Genomic DNA, 20001 nt, shown 5'->3' with positions numbered 1-20001 from the left:
ACCTCAGGAACGCCTTCACTGGGCCTTCGCGGCAGATCAGTCTTCTGCTCCTGGGCTTCTCCCTCACAGGGCTCGTCACAGTTTAGATCACGTGTGTATTATCTTCTCAACTAAACTGTGAGCTGTGTGTGCACAGGTCACCCCTGCGTCCCAGCATTGCCTGGCACCGAGCAGGCGGTCAGTAAATGAGTGGGTGAGTGGAAGGCAGATCTGAAAGCGTACCCTCCCTGCCTCGCCCTCCCAATCCTAGGCGTTCACGGAGACGCAGAAGAAACGGCTGCTGTCCTGGAAACAGCAAGTGCTGAAGCTCCTGCGGACCTTCCCGCGCAAAGCCGCACTAGAGATGCAGAGCTACCGGCAGCAGAAAGGGTGAGTGGGGGGTGGGGGCTGGGGCGCAGGGACCTTCCTTCCCTGGGCCCTCGTTGGTGGATGGAGAGCGCGGAGAGGGTCACTGGCGTGGCGGGCCGGGAATTGGTTGTCCTCATTCAATCCGCTGAGTGGCCTTATACGAGTCACCCAGTGAAGACTCTCCCAGAAGAAAATCAGGGTGTGTTCTGACCACCAGAACAGGGTGCCGAGCTGGCAAAAAGCAGCACCCGTCCCTTTGCCTGTCCCTTGTTCTCGCCTGCATGCAGGGGGCTCTCAGGTCCCTTCTCACCCCAAATAGCAAATATCGCATTTGAGAGTTGAAGTTAGGAGAAGTGCTGTAAGTGGATGTGAGGAGACCTTTGTTTGCTCCTGTCTCCATCCTGGGGGTACCTTGGGGCAGGAGAAGAGAGCGTGTGTGATGCAAGGGCTTGGACGGGGAGTCCTTGCTCGGAGCAGGTCTGTGTTCTGTCCTTCCCATGGGGATTGTGGGGGGAGGTGAGGAAGGGACGGACAGAGGGGCCCCATCCCCATCCACCTAAACTGACACCCTGCCTTCTGTCTCACAGCTGGGCGTTCGGCTCCAACTCGCTTCCCATAGCTGGCTCTGTGGGGATGGGGGTAGCCCGGCGGACCCAGCGGCAGTTCCCCATGCCTCCCCGGGCCCTCCCGCCCGGCAGGATGGGCCTTCTGAGCCCTTCGGGCATTGGGGGCATCTCCCCACGACATGCCCTCACTAGCCCCAGTCTTGGGGGCCAGGGCCGACAGGTGAGCCGGTTGGAAGCAGAGGACGTGGCACTTCTGGGTTTGGGGTGGTGGTGCCTGGGCTGTGTGTGTCCATATCTCTGCATCTGGGCCCGGCGTGGAAGGGAGAGGCTCCTTTGCCAGCTCCACGGCGCCTGGGCCTGGGACTCTTCCCTCTCAGCTCACCACTTTCTCTTTTCCCGTGCCCCGTGCAGAACCTGTGGTTTGCCAACCCCGGAGGCAGCAACAGCATGCCCAGCCAGAGCCGCAGCTCTGTGCAGCGCACCCACTCCCTCCCGGTCCATTCGTCGCCCCAGGCCATTCTCATGTTCCCTCCAGGTAAACTGCCCCTACCCATGGGGCTCTGCCTCAGTGACACCCTAGGTGGCCTTTCTCTCAATCCGATTCCCACTGTCCTTTCTCATCTGCTCACCTCTCCTTATACCTCCCGCCACTCTGCACCCATCTTCCCACATCGTGGGTTTTCTTGTACCCTCCCCCATCCCACTTCAATTTTCTTTCTCAGATCCTGTCTGCTTTCTCTCAGTCTTTCTCTCCCCTACTCCCAGCCCTGCATCTCCTCACCTCTCCCTCCCTGTGTTGCAATCTTAAGGTCCTTCTTGGTCTCTATCACCATCTCTTTAGAAGTTCATTAAATACTCAGTCTGGAAGGGGTGGAGGGGATGAGACAGAGCGTCAAGGCCTCTATGGAGAGGAGTCCTGCCTGTCAGTGCACTGGGAACCAGTGGGAATTCTTTCAGGCAAGAACCAGGCAAGAGTCAGTTCTTGGATCAGGTCTACACTAGAGGATGATGTAAGAGAGCGGTTTTCTCTCTGTTCACAGGCCAGCCTAGAGGTGAGAGAGCAGAATGAGGTGAAGTGGGCAAAAGGGAGGTTAGAGGAACGCTAACCTTGCCTTGCTCGTCAAGTGGGGGTGACCCCGCCCTGGGCCGTGCTGGGCCTGCTACCGGCCATCGAGGCCACAGAGGCAGATGCGGCTGGTCTGGAAAGGGCTGCCTCTGGAGAGATCTTACGTTTGCGGCTGAGGGTGGCGCCTGGCTGGCTCATCAGTAGAGCATGCAACACTTGACGTTGTGGTTGTGAGTTCGACCCTCCACATTGGAGGTAGAGTTTGCTCAAAAAAAAAAATTTTTTTTTTAATGTTTTATTTATTTTTGAGACAGAGAGAGAGCATGAGCAGGGGAGGGGCAGAGAGAGAGGGAGACACAGAATCCGAAGCAGGCTCCAGGCTCTGAGCTGTCGGCACAGAGCCTGATTAGGGGCTCAAACTCACAAACTTTGAGTTTGTGAGATTATGACCTGAGCCGAAGTCGGACACTTAACCAACTGAGCCACCCAGGCGCCCCCCCCAAATTTTTTTAATTAGATTTGCAGGTGACCCTAAGCTCTTTGTGTCATAAACTGCCAAATCGGTGGAGATTTTTAATTTAGGAGATTACATGAAGTGCCATCTGTCACAGGCAGAGGCCCTGCCATTGTGTTCGTCTTAGCCTAGGACTTGGCACGTGGTGGGCCTCTGTAACTGGTGCTAAATGGCTGGATGGATGAAGTGCACGAGCAAAAAATTGAAACCGTTCTTTTTACGGGCGTGCTCTGTGCTGCGCTGTGTGTCCAGCAGCTCTCCTGCGCTGGCAAATCAGAGCCTCCCGGCCGCACGCATGAGGGCGCTGGTGTCATTCCCATCAGATCAGTCGTGAATCTGACACTCAGGTGACTTGCCCAAGGTCAAAACATTTTTTTGTTAAGGAGAGACAGTTAGGTGTCTTGACATGGTCTGAGCTCAGGGTTCATTGGGAATGTGACGACAGGTGAGGCTGGAGAGGGGAGCAGGTCCTCTGAACTCAGGCAGAAAGCTCAGGCTTCCTCCCTGTAGCAGTGAGGAGCCAAGGGAGGGGTTTTAAGCACTGCAGGGTGGGGTCAGGGCGGCTCAGGGAGGTGGGTTGTTTCACCAGAACAGGAGACCCTTTTGAGAGGTTGTTTGAGGACAAGCCCCATGGCTGCTGTCCTGATTTGCCCCGCCTGCTGGGCCTGCCCAGATGACATCCAGCCCAGAGAAGCAAGTCCAAGTGGGGATGGGAAGGGTTCTAATGAAGCTTCTGCACCAAATACAGAGTCCAGGAGCCCGGGGCTGCCCAGTGCCTGGGGCAGATGCCCAGACTGTGCCTAAGGCAACATGTAGCGTGTGGCCTCCAGGAAGCTCCCTCAGCTTCACATCACTTCCTCGGTCGGCTGATCAGGCTTTGTCTGCATTGCTAAGCCTCTGCCTGCGCCATGACGCACCCAGGCCCGTCTGTGTCCTTCATCTCTGCCCGGTCATACTTTCCGTCTGGTGTGTGCCATGTCTCACGCAGTTTTTCGGTCTCTTGCCACTCTCTCCCTCCCTCCTTTCCCTCTTGTCCCTGTCAGCCCCTCCCCCATGCCAGCCCATCCAGTCCTTTGTCTCCTGGGTTCTGCTTCCCACCTCAGTTCAGTCCTCACGCCTCCCTTCTCTCTCGCCCTCAGACTGCCCGGTCCCTGGGCCTGACCTGGAGATCAATCCCACTCTGGAGTCTCTATGTCTGAGCATGACAGAACACGCCTTGGGTGGTGAGCATTTCCTCTTTCCCTGACCCAGCTCCCACCTACCCAGCAGCGTCTCCACCTCTGAACTGAGCAACTCAGAGCAACCTGAGGGGTCCCTAGGGGAGGCCAGCCTCCAGGGAGGGCCTGACTGGGATGACAGGCTACCCGAGCGCCTTTTCTTGGGCCTCCCGCCAGTTCCTGATCTTCCTCCCTTCCTCCCTTTCTTATCACAGATGGGACAGACAAAACCTCCACCATCTGACGGGACCCACAGCCCAGCGCACCCATAGGCTCCCTGGGCGGCGGGCGGGGGCCAACCCCCAACGGGCTTCTCCGCGACAGCGAGAGGGTGGGCTGGCTCAGCTATACATTCTAGTATTTTTCTACTCTCTCACCCTTTTAACTTTTGTTTAACATTGGCACACGCCTTGCTCACTCCCAGGCCCGTCAAGGGGTCTCTGCTGAGGCTCAGGGAGGTAGGGGGCAGCCAGGATAAAGGGGCAGGGACTGGCCAGCCCGACTGCCCCTCCTTCCCTCCCTCGTTCCCCCACCCGGCCCCGGCCCACCCCTGCCTCCTCCAGACTGCCGGCCCCCTGCCCCTCCCAGGGGAGCAGCTCCCCCCTATCTTGTGGGGCCTGCTCAGAACCATCTGACATTTGTGGAGAGAGAAGTGGGATACATAACCTGCTCTCCTGGATGTTATTTGGGAGGGGCTGAGGTGAAGGTGGTGGATGAGTGGAGGAGCCTCTTCTCCTCTCCTCTCCACCTTCTTCCCCATTCTCGTCATTCGCAAGGACAGGAGCCACCCTCCTTTCCCTCACTTCCTTTTGCCCTGTTTATCAGAGGTTCTCTACAATTAATTTCTTAGGCCTATTTAAGATGCATATTTATATAGTTCTTAACGGTTTTTCTCTCTGATCATTCCCTCTCATTTTTAGAATCCCCAGGCCTCTGAGCCAAGAAAGTGGCAGGGGGAGCCTGAATTTTACAAGGGGAGAGGGCAGAGCCCCCTCCTCCAGACCCCTTAGCCCTTCCCCACTTCCCCCCAGCCCGGGCTCCCCAGATGCAGTGGTTGAAGGCCGGGAGCCAGGGCAGCGAGTGAGGTCAGGAAGTCTGTTGCCTTAACATCCCCTTCCCGCAACCAACACACCCTTGTCCACTCCCGGGTCTGGTTGCTAAAGACTTGGGGGTAAGGAATAAGGGAAAGGGGATTGTTTGGTTTTTGGTTTCTTTCCCCACCCCGCTTTTTCTTTCATCCTTCCCCTACCCCCCATTCTGTCATGACCTCACTTAAGTGAAACACTATATCATAACCCAGAGATTTGTCCCAGCCGTGGAATCATACAAACCCTCTGGTCTCTGTTCCTGCTGAGGGGTTGTGCTGGGGCCCAGGTGGAGGGAGGGGATTTGGGGGTTCAGGCTGTGGGGAAGCCAGGGTCCCCTATTCCAACCCCCTCTTCCTACTCAACCCACCCCACCCCCCTCACTGGGACATTCTCAAGCTTTTCACACCGAAAAGGAAAAAAAAATGTTATTTTTAGATACATTTTATGAATAACTTTTGTTATGAATATGGCTGGTAACCATTGTGTATGTTATTAAAGATACAAAATGTTGGGAAAAAACAAAAAACCAAAAAAAAAAAATTTTAAAACCACCGCCCTCCCTGCACTCTCACCCCATTCCCCAGACCTTCTTGCCTCTGCCCTCCTGGTCTGGCCCTCCCTCAGCTCTGAGCCCAGGGAGGGGGAGGAAGCCAGGGGGGAGGGTGGCCCTGGGGATCTAAGGTCCCCACCTCCTCTCCCAGTGCCGGGCTGGGTGGGGTGTCAGGTTTATTTATGTACCTCTTGCACACTCATCAACCTATGCAAGTCCCCACCCCGGCCCCGCCATGTTTCTGTGCCTTTGCTCATTCCCCTCAAGCTCCCAGGGCTTCTCCAGTCCCCCTCCCAATAGCCCCGGGAAGTGGGATGGACAGGGGCCACCTCGTTTGGAATCAGCAGGGTGTCCCTCTTACAGGACCCTCACCGCCTCCCAGCCAAGTCCTGTCTTCTTTGCTACCCATCAGGGTGAGCAGGCTCTGCCTGGCACTGGGAGGTGGTGAGGGACACCCCCCACCACACCCAGCGGGAGGCAAGAGCTGCCCCCCCCCCCCCACCTGACAGCAGAGTGTGCAGGACGCAGGCGGCCCCACTCTGACGGGCAGGACCCTGATCCTCTTCTGCTCCAGCCCCTCCCCAGGCCCCTACGCCCCCCCCCCCCCACCCCACCCCACCACCATGATTTCACCTTCCCTCCTATCCCCAGCCCCACTGGCAGAATCAGCTTTGAGTAACTGTACAGTTTTTCTCGCTGTTGGAGAAGACTTACTTGTTGGAGTTTCACTTGTTTAATGGTCTGGGCTTATTTTGGAAAAAAAAAAAAAAAAAAAACAAGAAACAAAAACAAAACAAAAAAAAAAGGATTCTGACCTTTGTTATGCTACATTTCATGGAAAACCTAGTGGCCTTGACCTGAGGCCTTGGAGCTCCTGGGGTGGGGGGAAGGCGAGGTGTAAGCCGAATGAGACCATAGGGCTGGATGGGGGAGTAAAGGGAAAGACACTGGCTTTATTAACAGCAAGGCTTGCAGAGGAGGGAAATGAACAAAGCGAAGGGCTCGCAAATAGACCACCCGAAGAAAAGTGCCTTCCTGCGCATAATAATCGCATTGTAATCGTGTCTGCACCAACCCTGAAGGACCTGGGACTCAGTCACTGTCACTATCGGCTTCACTGGAATCAGAAGCTGCTGCTTCACTGCCATCCTCCTGGGCTGAGTGCTCGCTGCCACTGGGGAAGGGACTGGCGCTGCGGCTCCGGCTCCGCTGGCCACCCCCGTCACTGCCGCTGTCCGAATCATTATCACTGCCACGGGCCTGGCCTCTGTCCTCATCATCAGAATCCGCATCGTCTTCTGAATCCGCATCGCTGCCAAAGATCTCCTCTTTGTCCCGAGCGGCCCGGGCCTCATCCTCACTGCTCTCGTCCTCGCCGCTACCACTCTTGTCACTTGCCTCGTCCCTGTCACCCTCTTCCCGTTCGCTCTCACTGCCTGAGCGCTCATCCTCGCTGCCTTCCTTCTCACTGCTGCTGCCCTTCTCTCTCTCCTCATCTGTAAAGGAGCAGAGAGAGGTGAGACCCAGTTCCCAGTTTCCCACCCTTCCCAGGGCTCCTGGGGTTCGGCCTGTCCAGCTTTACCTGAGCCCCCGGCTTCTTTCTCTTCTGTCTCCATCTCTTCTTCCTCTTCCTCCTCAGGTTCATGGTTCTCCAGCTGGGCCTTCCGTGCTTCCTGGAAGCAGCATGGTTGAGGGGAAGGAGGGTGTTCTGTCAGGCCTCTGCGTCTCTCCCTACCCACCACCACTCTCTACGGGTGCCCTGGGCCAGTGATGTTTGTTACCTGGGCTTCTAATTCCTTCTCGTTCATGTCCCGGTGCTTGACCACAAGCAGGGCATTGGTACCCGACTGAACCCCAGCCTTTGCCCGGCGTTTACTCAGGCGGACCCTGCAGCGGGCATGGTGGTGGAGAGGTGTGTGTAGAAAATGCATCTGAAGACCCCACTCTGGTATCTAGTCTGACTTGGTTCTTACTTCCTTACCGCTGCTTACTCCAGAACAGACCAGAATAAATGCGAGTTCGATAAGGGGACTAAACTTAGGGGTTGGATACGGGAGAAAGGAAGGATAATAGTTCCACAATCTCCTGTACTTATAAAGCGTCTACGCGCGCACGCACACACACATACACATATAGGAGTATCCATAAGAGATTTTTAAGGCGAATTAGTTACCAACACTTAAAGCACAGAATCTAGATTGCTGGCTTCTGGAAAATGTTAATCTATGGCCCCACTGGGACTTCCCCTCCCCCAACCCCCATAGCATAGTAACAATAGGTTGGAGCCCTTTGCCAGGCTAGGTCATGGTGCCTCTTGGAGGTTGCCAAGAGCTCCAGGTCACCCAGAGCCCACCCAGCCCACTGTGCCACCTTTTACATAGGATCAGAATTTGTGACCTCTGCTTTCAACAAACCCAGGATCACACTTCCTTTCCCAACCCTCAAATTATACCAAGGGCTCTAGCACAGGAATAAACTTAGCTCTCGGGGGAGTTGGGCAGGAGGTCACATTTTTAATTTGGGTATCTAGGATTTCATTTAAACTATTTATGCTAATTTTACATATTACTCTGTATTTTGCCTACGTTTACTTTCACGTGAAGTCTCTTATTGACATCAGAAGAAACTTGGTTATCTACCCTACAAAAAAGCTCAATCTTGAGATTTCTTTCTGGGCTCTCATGTTAAAACCAGGCCCAGGTCACATGCTTGAGCAGGCTTCTGCTGCTCTCACTGAAAATGCACACGACCAATCCTTACGTACAAATGACCTCCAAGGTAGTTCCCACATACCCCAGGACCTTGATTCGAAAGCACAGGCCCAGGCTAATCCGAGGGAGGAGTGTGCCAAGTACCTGGTCTCCAACTCATTGTAGTAAACCCCATCACCCTCCCGGAAGATGAAGAAGTAGTTTTCTTCGTAGCCCTTGCTAGCTTTGTTCTTCACGTTCCAGTTGTACTCCCGAGCAATCTTGTAGTCATACCTGGTGAGGGGAACAAGGTCAGCTCCATTTCTTCCTTATGAAGGAGAAAAGAAAACCCAATTTCAGTCCCCAAAACCCCACACCCCACGCACACATCATCTGGTGCATAGTCCATCTCCTCCTCCTGGTCCCGCTTTCGCTTCTTCAGTGTCTCTTCCACAGGCAGGAAATAGGCCACAAACTGGTTCCCTTCCTCATCCATCATGCCTCTGGTTGGGAGAAGAGCAGTGAAGAGTGAGGACAAAGGGGCAATGAGAAGCAGGTCAAGGTGGGCAGTGGGGCCACTTACTTACCTGATCATGGCCTGAGACATCATCTCCAACGCAGCTGCACCACTTGTGTCCTTGGGGGCTGGGTCTGAGTCAAAAATTACCTGAGCGCATGGGTTGATCCACATCTGGGGGACGGAGAGCCCTGGGATTAGACTGGGACGAGCAGAGATGGCAGGCTACCTCTCTCTGCCTCCTGCCCTGGATCTGACCTTAAAATCTGGGAAGACAGGCATGACCTCCACCGGTGTCACTCGGGGCTTGCTGTAATGCTGGGAGATCTGGTGGGGTCAAAAACAGGGTGAGGAGGAGGATGCAGAGCTCTGGAGCTGCACCTTGGTCTGCCTCCCACCCCCATCCCATCCCGGTCCCTCAGTTAACTGATTTCTGGGCGTCCTCAAAAGTCTTCTCAATGGCTGTGATCTGGCTATCTCTGTCTTTGTATATTTCTTCTTCAGTGAACTGTTGCTTCACAGAAACCCCAATCCTAGGAGTAAAGAGAGGCTTTTAGGAGTCACTGAACACACCTGAAATCTCCACTTTTCCCTTCCTACCCACCACAACTTACTTGACCTCCGGCTTCTCATTGGAGATGCCATAACGATTGAACTCAGTGGAGATGTACTCTGTCTTCCGCATCCACGGCACCACCTTCGCATGCTGCTGGGATCTGGGGTGGAGTATTAGGCACCAAGGACCCATCACCCTCCTCCCATCATAGATCCCCCGTATCTCCAGTCCCCCCTCCACACACACACTCACCTCTTGGAGCTTGTGGGAGCTTGAATCTCCTCTTCCAAAAGCTTCTCATCAGCTGGATCTAGGAGTACTAGAGGAGAACAAGGGGCCAGGAAGACTATGAGGGAGGTCCTAGCCTTTGCTGGCCTAGTGCAAGCCCTCCCCGCCTTCTCACACACCATTTGGGTCAATGCGGTAGGTGTCAGGGTTGATAAGGTCAATGGTGACCCCCAGGTCTGGCTCAGTCAAGAGGTCGTGTTTGTGCTGTTTTTCCAAGGAAGTTGCTTTGTACTGGACGAACCTGGGTGGGGAAACATACCTATTATGGTTTCCTGATTCCAGCTTTACCCTTCATATCCCTGTTTCCCAGAGCCCAAGCTTCTCCAGGGAAGAACTCAAAATGCAGTGTCCCCCCTCCCCCCCTTTTCAGAGTGAGAAGGCTGGCTCCTCAATGGGTAAAGACTTAGACACCAATGGTTTCATTCATTAAATATTTACAGAGCACCTACTACCATATGCCAGATAGTGTTCTAGGCTCTGAAAAAAGCGGCCAACAAGAGAAGCAATTCTCTCTCTCAAGGAACTCCTGTTCAAAGTGGGTTGTTTCACCATCCTCCATGTCAGTCTCACCTGTTCTGGTCAAAGGGGTAGGTGATGAACTTGGGGTCGAAGGGGATGTCAGGGAGGCTATTGCAGTACTTGACTCGGCAGACCACTCCAGACCTGGGAATACAGTAGCTTAAAACCTAGCCCCTGCTGCCCCACCTCTGCTCCCAGCGCCCACGGGCCCGTCCCTCTGAGAAAACACAATGGGGCTCACCTCTCAGGCAGAGTCCGGTGAGAATTGGGCCTGGTAGGTAAGAGAGAAAGACATTGACAGAAAGATGAACAGGATTTACAGAAGGGGGGGGGGGGCTCCAAGCTTTTAAAAGAGGGGAGAAGGGGGTGACAAATGCTAATCCCTTTTGGGAGGGGTGCTCCAAGTACTTTAATGGAGGGAGTCTAGTATTTTAACTCCTTTTAAAAACAAGTGTCTGCAGATGCTTCCATGAATGAAGCCAGCTGCTCAATCCCTTTTGGAGGGAATGTCTTCAAGTGCTTTAATACAACTACGTACTCAATTGATTTTGGAAAAGGGGGTCTCCAAACGCTTGACTGGAATCTTAAAAGCACAGTCCCTTCTACTTAGCCTCCCAAGAGTCTAATCCCTGAACTCCCATGGCAGGGAGAAGGGAGCAGCACCCCACCCCTGAAGGAACCTACCCCCCTATGTCAAAGGTGAGCGCTCGGTGACCTCACGGCGTTCGCGGGAGGGGTATGACATCACGGGCAGACCTAGGGGGCTGTTGACGTTGTAGGAGGATACCCGAGCCCGACCCCCCGCCTCGCCGAAACCTGAATAGACCCAGAGGAAAGCGGTGCAGCCAGGTGGCGTGGCGCCTACCTGTGGCCATCCTCCCGCTGGGCCTGGGTCTGGATGGTGGGCGCCATGGCGACAAGGCGAAGGAAGCCCGGACGGGGTCCTTGCTGAGCCGCGGGGAGAGGCGGAAGGGTGTACCGACGTCGGCGGACGCCTAATCCGAGGGAAGGCTCGGGTTGGCGCCGCTCTCTGAGGAAGCAGGGTCGGAATGATGTGGGCTGGTGAGAAGAGCTCCTGTAGAGACTCAGGTAAACGCGCAGGCAGCGCCAAAGACGGACTCGCAGCTCCGTCTCCACCAACTGCCGCCAAGACGCTGAGGACCCGACAAGTAGCCTCAAGCTGCGAGGCCTTCTGGGAAATAGAGTCCGTATTAGACCCACACCCGGATTGGTAAATAGCTGGGTAAAGGGCGGAGCGAAGGGAGAAAAACCTCTTGTGATTGGTGAATCGGTATCTCCGTATGACGTTTTATTTGAGCGTCAAGTGCGGGTAGTCATTCTTTCCCCCCATTGGCTGACTTGCTTGGGAGGAGGAGCTAACGATCAAACAGGGCCTGGAAACACAGAAGCTAGAAAGAAACCGGGAGAGACACGCCTGTGGCGTATTTCCGGCGCGCTAAGCGAGGAAGATGGCTGCGTCCCAGCAGCAGGCTGCTGCGGCTTCGTCCGCTGCAGGTGTGTCGGGTCCGGGTTCGTCTGGTGGCCCGGGTCCCCAGCAGCAGCCGCAACCACCAGCACAGCTAGTGGGGCCTGCCCAGAGCGGGCTTTTGCAGCAACAGCAACAGGACTTCGATCCAGTGCAGCGTTATAAGATGCTCATCCCGCAGTTGAAGGAGAGCCTGCAGGTGATTGGCTAGGAACGGCGAGAAGATTGCGGGGTTTGGTTCTCTGACTCCAAGGGGGACAGGGGAGGGCAGAGGGACTCTGTAGTGTGGGAGAGAGCAAAGGAGCGTTAGGCAGGGAACGGGAATATGAGTTGGCCCTTTTGATGAGGCCAAAGCGAAGCTCTGCTGATTTACAGTGTGAGCGGGATAAGCGCGAATGTTAGGCCTTTGAATGGCCGGAACTCGAGTGGGAGGGAGTTTGAAGGGGCAAAAAGGCTCTGGTTGTTAAAGCCTGAGGAAGGGACCAGCCTGTACAGAGATTCTGCCCGTGATTGGTGGGTGAGGGAGGATCTAAGATCTGTCGGGGAGATTACTGGCGAGAACCCTGGATGAGAGCGGGCTTCTGGGAAAATACAGGTGCTACTCTGGATTGACAGGAGGAGACGTGCCAAGTGAAGAGAAGGCTTGAAATTGAATAGATCTTAAGGAAGACTGCAGATCTACCAAAAGCATCCCCCTCTGTTTCTCCATTTCGTGCATTTTTATTTTTTTATAAACTAGACCTTGATGAAAGTCGCAGCCCAGAACTTGATTCAGAACACTAACATTGACAACGGACAGTGAGTACAGTCCCCTTTTCCTAGTCTTAGAAACTCATACCCGGATTCCCATCCACCTCCCCCCACCTTCCTTCTGTTTTCAAGCCCCACTCCTTAGCGTCTGGCCTTGCTCTTTTTGCTTCTTCTAAAACAGTCCCTTAGGCCCTGCCTTGGGGCTTCTGGGCCTAAACTGGTTTCCTGATGGATACTTGGTTGGGTAGACACTGACATCCCAGAGATTGGAAATCCATTCTCCAGTCACCTTCTTCTCCTGGACTACAGAAAGAGCAGTGACGGACCTATACAGCGCTTTGACAAGTGTCTGGAGGAGTTCTACGCACTCTGTGACCAGCTGGAGCTCTGCCTGGTAAGGGGCCTTCTAGACACTGGGGCACCACAATCCTGCCTCAGTCCCCAGGTCGTCAGGAACCCTCATTCAGTCAGTCAACACACACACACACTGAGCACCTCCTGTGGGCCAGATGTGTGCATCAGCTGATGCTGGGGACACAGTGTTGTCCTGATCCTTGCCTTCACAAAGCCTCCAGTTCACTGGGGTGACATATGTCCTCAAACAATGACAGCTCAGGGTGGTCAGGTCTGTGATAGGAAAAGCCCAGCCCACACAAGTCAGGGCTATGATGGGGGAGGCACATAGCCTGATATGATAGGGGAGGTGTCAGGATTAAAATGAGAGAAAAAACAAAAAAGTAAAGCGATGGAAGCTCAGGGGAGTGTAGAAGGCCAGAGAAGGAACCTGACTCTGCCTAAGGTAGGGTAAGGAGAGGGGGCTCAGAGAGGGCTACTGGTGGAAAGCACATCTGAGCTGAGGCTGAGACATAAATGGAAGAGGCATAGGAGTTTTGGGGAGAGTGGGTGGCTAAGAGCACAGCCTCTGGAATCAGATGGACCACCAATTGCCACCTGTGAGCCTTGGGTTTCTCCTTTGAGAAATTAACTTTGGGGAAAGACAGCAAGATCACATATGTAAAAAGCTGAACGTGGTACTAAGCACGTGGCAAATGTTTCCTGTAGTGTCGTCGTCATCATTTTGAACTAGGTTTTGAAAGAAAAACCAGAATTTGAGAAGCCTGGTGGTGGTAGAAAGGTGTTCCAGCCAGAAGGAACAGGCTGTTGCTTGAACTCTCCTTTAGGAATGTCATGAAACTCAGTTTTGCTACTGAGGTGTAGGAGGCATTAGGGCTTGTTGGGTTTTGAATATAGCCCTGTGGGCGCTGGGGAGCCATGGAGGGTTTTAAGCAGAGAAGACCGTGGACCTGCTTGCTGGCTTCTTTAGGAATATGCCTCTGGCTGCCCAACGAAGGATGGGTTCGAGGAGCCAAGAGTGGAGACTGGGAGCCCCAGGAGGCAACCATGGCAGGACTCAAGGGGGCTAGGCCGCACCAAGACAGGCTCCTGAGACAGGGACCCAGGAAGAGGAACGTTTTGGTGGGGAGGGTATGAGAGCTCTGGAATTCCAGGGGAGGCCGGGGACACTGATGTGGTGTCAGCGCAGGGGTGGGAACTGAGTGGTGCCTGAGGGTGGGAGAGGAGACGGGACCTGGGAATTACCCCCTTTTAAGGCTTGTGTAGACTAAGAAGTGTCTAGAGAGAGCAGCCAGAGAAGAAGGAGGAAACCCAGGAGCAGGTGTCATCGGAGAAGTCACTGCCAGTGCCAAAGGCTGCAGTTAGGACAGTCACAGTAATAGCTGGCCGACATTCATCAGTTAGCACTTAAGGTGACGTGCTAGTGCCCGTGGCTCTCACACTGTTCTCGTGTTCTCTGTTCACACGCGTTCTCGTCCTTGCCTGATGAGGTAGCGAAGGAAACGGGCTCCGAGAGGAGCAGGCTGCACGCCGGAAGTCACCCAGCAAGTGATTGGCAGGGGGGCCAGGCTCTGACCCCAAGACCCTGGGAGTCCAGAGGCTGAGCAAGCTACCCCAGGCTGGCCCTTGGGGTGGGGTTGGGAGTAGGCGGGGCGAGCGACACTGATGCCTGCCGTACCTTGCCCACCTGCCCACAGCGCCTGGCACATGAGTGCCTGTCCCAGAGTTGCGACAGCGCCAAGCACTCTCCAACGCTGGTGCCCACAGCCACCAAACCGGACGCTGTGCAGCCTGACAGCCTGCCCTACCCGCAGTACCTGGCAGTCATCAAAGCCCAGATTGCCTGTGCCAAGGACATTCACACCGCTCTGCTGGACTGTGCCAACAAGGTCACGGGCAAGACACCTGCACCACCTACAGGCCCTGGGGGCACCCTGTGAGCTGGCAGGGCTGGGAGTGGGGCAGGCCGTAGGGGAAGGGGACCGGGAGGGAATGAAGAGTGACTTCAAAGCCGCCTTGTCTTTGACTTTTCTTCCCGCCGGAGCACTGTGGCCACAGCCAGCAGGGGGCAGCAGAGGCTAGCAGGGAGCTTGCAGGGCGGGGCCTTGCTCGCCCAGGGGCCTGCTGTCCTCCCTAGCCCAGGATGCACTTTGGACTGCTTGTTGATGACCTCTTCCAGGGGCTCTCCCCCAGCCTGGCCTGGGCGAGGATCCCTGACCTCTCCCTCTCCTTCAATCCTTCCTGCTTCTGTCCCAGTTTGGGGGTGGTCTCTCTGATTTTGTTCCCTTTTCTAGCTGTCCTGTATGTTTCTAAGGCATGTGTCTGTTCTCCCTCTCTCTCTCTCTCTCTCTCTCTTATTTTTTCACTTTCTCTCTCTCTCTCTTTTGGCCATTTTCTCTCTCTCTTTCTCTCTCTGCGCTTCTGTGTTCCTGTCTCCCTGTCTCTGACCATCTCTATCCTAGCCCCCTTTTGCTGTCTTCTGCCCCCAATTCCTAACTGGAACTCTGTCTATTATGAAGGAGGCCAGATTCTGGGAGCCCTAGGTTAACTGGGGCTAGGGGAAGCAGTTTCATTTCCAGGGGCCACAACCAAGTCCAGGGATCCCCAACACTTCCAATGTCAACCCAGCCCCCAGGGTCCTCAGCCAAGGAAAGGGGAAGTGAAAGGGTTCTAGGCCCTGACCTCAGCATGCCTGGCCTGGGAGCAACTCACTCCCCCACCCGAACCTGGAGCCTGCGTCAGCAGCACTCAAACTAGGGGCGTTGTGCAATCCGTGGTGAAGCCTGGTCCAGCTGGATGCCTGGGTCCCTGTATTTTTAGCCCCAAAGGAGAAGTGAAAAGGGCCCAGTAGGGGTGAATCATCAGTCCTGGGGAAGAACCCAGGCGCCTGGGCCCCAGCTCCGGGAAACAGGCCTTGGGGAGGGGGCTTCAGGGAGGGAGGAGCCCACCAGGCTCTCCACTTCCCCAAGAACGAGAGCTTCGAGAGCTCAGCCATGGCTTTCAGGCCTGGGCAAGCCCAAGCTCAGCTGTTGGGGTGTGAAAGGCTCAAGTGAGTCAGCCGGGTTGTGGGACTGCCCCACCCAACACCTTCTGTGCCCTGGTTCTTGTGTCACTGCCCAGATGTGTCCTAGACCCCACATCTGCAAGGAAACCCTGGGACTGTGAAGACCTGTGATTCACCCAGAGCCCAAGTCCCCACACTAGAGTCCTGGGAAATGGCCAGCCCTGTGTGTGTGTGTGTGTGAACACATCCTAGAAAGTTCCTTTCTTGAAGTGCCTGGCATGTCGGGCTGACCCTCAGGAAGGGCAGTGGAGGTCTTGGGCACTAGTTGATGATGCTATCTACAGGAATAAATATAACACAAATGCAAGATTTGCATATGGAGAATTATGTTACTTTACTAAAAGACATTAGTAAGACATTAGAGCTTAGATTGGGTGGTGGGTCATGGGTACTCATTATTATTATAGCCTATAAATAGATGTTATATGTATTATTTGTTAAATAGATGATAAGACTTACTTAAAAAGTCCTTGACAGAGCTCACGAAGGCCTCACTGAGAAGGTGGTATTGGAGCGGACTTGAAGGAGAGGGAATAGGCATGTGGGCATTTGGAGAGAGAGCAGCACCAGGAGAAGAACAGCAAGTGCAAAGGCCATGAGGCAGGAATGTGCTGATGTGTTTATGGAACAATGTGGAGGCCTTGACCACAGGGCACGGACAGAAGTTGAGGCAGGTCATGAAGGACCTTCATGGAGATTTTTACCAGATTATTAGACCCAAAGGGAGATTATAGAGGCTGGTGCACAACCACAACTCCAGGGAAGGGTGTACGTGAGATGCACAGCCACATAGAGCAAAACAGACCATGGGGACACGGGCGCACATGACACCCCTCCTCCAGAGCAGAGAACAGCATAACCCACCATCCTACAATCATAGTGTCCCCAGGCTCTCCGACCCAGTGACAGTCCCACAAACACACTCTAAAGGAACAATCCAACCACATGAATATATAAACAACTCTCTAATCACCACTTAACCCACTATCTTTCACCCCATCGCAGACTTTGCCCATCACAGGCTGAGTCAGCCCTACACTCAGCTCAATATTATCAAAAGCAGCCTTAGCTGGGGATAGATCATGCTTCTCAGGTAGAGAAGGTTTGTGTGTGTGTGTGTGTGTGTCTGCTGTGCCCCCGGATGTGGCAAACAGTGACCAGCCACCCTCCCCATGATGTGCGATACAGACGTCAGGAACCAAAGTTCACCAGTGCCACTACCTTGTGATTGGGCCTCAGAGGAACCTCATCCAGATTCTAGCCTCCCCTGTTCTCAGCCTCACCCCCAAAAAAGGACACAGACACCTGGGAACACCATCCACTACACAAAAGAGCTACAGGGAGCTGGCACACAGCCACGGCCACCTACGGTGACACACAGGTGGCTTTACACACACACACACACACACACACACACACACACACACGGCTTTCAAGTGCACTCCTCGATGTGCAGGTGGGTGTGTGGGTCACACGTTCTTGCGAATACATCTCGAGGACGACGGCCGCAGTGGAGTATACACTCCCTAGAGCCAGAGGCCGTTAAAGTCAACAGCGTCGTCGACCACACAGGCACGGGTGGTTTCGCACCTTTATACACACAGCCGTGGCAGGCGGGGCTGTAAGTACACAGCCCTCACACAGGAAACGGGGCGCACACTCTCGTGTCCCACACCTACTTCTAATTGCGTCCCTGGGCACATCAGGGCACGCACGTTCGCGCCCGCAGTGCACACACCGTCACGCTGCGACGGCCACGGTCCGCCCACCGGCTGGCCCGCGCACTTGCACGCACGGCCGCCCCGCTCACGCCCAGTCACACCAGGCGCGCACACGTGCCGCGGGTACACGCACCCCTGCTCGCCCGCGCACTCGCACCGGCTCTCACACCCCCGCGTTTCCCGTCCCCGCTTGTTTTTCTGGAAACTCTGCTCTCCGTTCCCCTCCCCCTAGGCCGGAAGTGCTCGCCGTATTTTTAGCCTCGCTGGTTTCCGCCCCTTCCCTCCTCCCTCTGCCCGCCCAGGACCTGCCCCCCTGCACCCCGCGGGGGACCCCGGCCATCCCCTTCCCCACCGTCATTCCAGAGGGGATTCCCGGCCGCCGCTGGGGCCACGGATTTTCCCGTTGGCTACGTGGGGAGCGGGGAGGAGGCCTGCCCTGAACTTCCTCCCCGGCTGGGGCATCTGGGGCGACTGGGGCCTGGACGGGGTGGAAAGGGGGGTGGGAGCCAGACTCCCAAATCGGAGGAAGGAGGGGCGGGGGGCTCAGACTCAGGCTTGAGAGAACGGAGGGCTAGGCGCCCGAACTTGTGGGTCTGTTGTAGGAGGGCCTGGGGGGCCTGGTCTGCATCTGAGCGAAGAGGTGGTTCGGAGACCCGGACCCCTAAATCTGAAAAAGGAGGGGCCGAGGCCCGAGCCCTTGGCTCCCACCCGTCCGTGTTTCGGTGGATGGTCGGCCCTTCCCCGCGCAAAGCCCCCTCTCCAGCCTCTTTGAGCGTCTTCCAATCCCTAGCGTCCTGGCTCTCGGGGCCGATGACTCAGCAGATAGGGGAGCGGAGGGGGGGTCCGTCTGACTCAGGGATGGGAAATGCTCCCTGTCTCCAGGGAATCGAAACTCCTCCAGGATCGCGGCCAGAGCCGAGCCAGACTCCGGGGACCCCAGGGTATCCCCCACCTCCCGTTTTCCCGCCGCCTCCGTCCTACTAGCGGCACTGGGATTTGGAGCCCAGCGGGGAGGTGGGTGCCAGGCACCTCCCCTTTCCCTTTTCCCCGTTGTCCTCCAGGCTGTGTTTACAGGCGACAGAAGCCCTGGTTACGAGAGAGGAACCCGGGCGTCCGGGTCGAGCCTCCTCGTCACGGCTTCCAGGAAGCCCCCCTCCCCCGCCCCTTGCGAGTGAGTCACGGGCAAGCGGGAGGCTGCAACCGTGCCAAAGCCGCCCGCAGCCGCCCAGCTCACGGGACCGGCCGGGAAGGCCCCTCAGCCCCAGAAAGCGCCGCACCAGGGATTCCCCCGAGCTGGGGCCGACGAGGCAAGTCGGTGTGCCTGGCAGACTCTTCCCACCTCAACACAAGCCCGCGGCCACAGCCTGCAACAATGAGCTTGCCACCCTCATGACTGCACGCTATGGCTATGATTTCTACCCCCTTGTTTTCACTCAGGGCGGCCAGCTCACCAAGACCCCCTTTAAGAATAAGCTTTCTTCCCAGGTCTTAACAGATTGTCACTCAGGGCACCCTCCTGACCATCAAACACTTGCCAATGTGGGGAGGAATCCTAGCAAATTAAGAATTCTCTCAAGGCACACCCATTCAAAAGAGACCCATCCGACCATCAGTTGGGGGATGACCCGTTTCTTCCATCTCAAAACAGCTTTCCTTTCCGTCGAGGCAACCCTCCGCCACAATAAAAGACCTCCTCCTTTCCAATCTGGAGGCTTCTCAGGCGGCACACTCTTTACATAATTCCAGACCCTGATGTTAGACTGTTGCCACTTACTAACACGCACTTGGGACAGTAACTTGGCCTCTCTGTGCCTGGGTTTCCTCGTGTGCAAAACGGGTGTATAACCTCCTTGAGTTGCCGTCTGTAAAGCACTTTCATAGAACGGTGCTTAGCCCAGAGGAAACGATCGGAAGTGCCGTGCTCTGCGTGAGCAGGAGAGGCTCCTTTCCTGCCTCGCCAGGTATCCGGGACCCTCGCCCCCGCGAGTGGGGGTGGAGGGGACGGCGGTCAAGCTCGCTGAATCTGGGCTGTTTGGGAAGGAGACCGAACCAGGCGGGCAGGTCTCAGAATCCCCCACCTGGCCTGTTGGTCCCCTCTCCGTTCCCTACGGATTTCTGTATGTAGGTGTTTGTTTCTGCTTGTTTTTCTCCCTTTTTCTATTTCTTTTTGTGACCCTCCCTCTCGCTTGTCTCCTTGAGTTTGTCTCTTTGGGACGCTCTACCATGTCTTTTCTGTCTCCCAACTTATCCTCCTCTCCCTGCCCTGTCTCACCCTGTCAGTGTACGTCTCCCAGTGTGTGTCTCTCCCTCCCTGTCTCTAGGTTTTTCTCTTCGGGTCTCTCCATTTCTGTCTCTTTCTCGCTCTGCGTCTCTCTCCGCCCCCCCCCCCCCCCCCGGCCGTCTCTCCCGCGCACGCCCTCTTGGCCCCTGCCCAGGTCAATTCCCCCAGGAGCCCTGCCCCCACCACGGCTCAGTTCGATTCTCCGCGCCTCAGTCTCCAGCCTTGAAAACTGGGCCGACACCCGTCCCCCCCGCCCCCCACCGTGGGCACTCCCCGCCCGGTCGCGGGCCCGCCTCCCCGCGCGTCCCGGCGGGGTGCCGGGCGGGCCTTGCTGGGGGCGCGCGTCCGGGAAGCGCCCCTCCTGGCCCCACCCACCCGGGCGGGCCCCACTGGCCCCGCCTCCTCACTTCGTGTCTATAAAAACAC

General features: G+C 55.8%; 3 protein-coding genes across 4 annotated transcripts in view; 2 read left to right on the top strand and 1 right to left on the bottom strand.

Moving 5' to 3' along the window:
- SAMD4B (sterile alpha motif domain containing 4B) overlaps nt 1-6128 on the top strand; it is a 37246-nt gene extending 31118 nt beyond the window's left edge. For both annotated transcript variants that reach the window (XM_047078068.1, XM_047078069.1), the window contains exons 9-13: nt 251-369; nt 936-1134; nt 1326-1449; nt 3634-3717; nt 3927-6128. In XM_047078068.1, the coding sequence (XP_046934024.1) occupies nt 251-369; nt 936-1134; nt 1326-1449; nt 3634-3717; nt 3927-3955 (555 nt within the window). In that variant the 3' untranslated portion in view covers nt 3956-6128. The remainder of the gene's footprint in view (nt 1-250; nt 370-935; nt 1135-1325; nt 1450-3633; nt 3718-3926) is intronic.
- Nucleotides 6129-6282: 154 nt separating this feature from the next.
- Nucleotides 6283-11089, bottom strand: PAF1 (PAF1 homolog, Paf1/RNA polymerase II complex component). Its single transcript, XM_047078070.1, has 14 exons — nt 10785-11089; nt 10161-10190; nt 9971-10063; nt 9520-9641; nt 9365-9431; nt 9171-9272; nt 8984-9089; nt 8815-8883; nt 8627-8730; nt 8426-8542; nt 8205-8333; nt 7131-7236; nt 6932-7022; nt 6283-6845 (listed from the first exon to the last, which is right to left on the bottom strand). The coding sequence occupies exons 1-14, from the start codon at nt 10829-10831 to the stop codon at nt 6442-6444; spliced, it is 1587 nt and encodes a 528-aa protein (XP_046934026.1). The 5' UTR covers nt 10832-11089; the 3' UTR covers nt 6283-6441.
- Nucleotides 11090-11359: 270 nt separating this feature from the next.
- MED29 (mediator complex subunit 29) lies at nt 11360-15912 on the top strand. Its single transcript, XM_047078071.1, has 4 exons — nt 11360-11604; nt 12145-12203; nt 12465-12549; nt 14207-15912. Exons 1-4 carry the CDS (start codon nt 11389-11391, stop codon nt 14447-14449), a joined length of 603 nt encoding a protein of 200 aa, XP_046934027.1. The 5' UTR covers nt 11360-11388; the 3' UTR covers nt 14450-15912.
- The last annotated feature ends 4089 nt before the right edge of the window (nt 15913-20001 follow it).

This window comes from Lynx rufus, unplaced genomic scaffold (assembly GCF_022079265.1).
Source record: "Lynx rufus isolate CCGP_SWC_20201006 ecotype Redwood Valley unplaced genomic scaffold, mLynRuf1.p SCAF_16, whole genome shotgun sequence".
Lineage (NCBI taxonomy): Eukaryota > Metazoa > Chordata > Mammalia > Carnivora > Felidae > Lynx > Lynx rufus.
The sequence above is the reverse complement of the archived record's forward strand: the minus strand, read 5'-3'. Positions and strand labels throughout refer to the sequence as shown.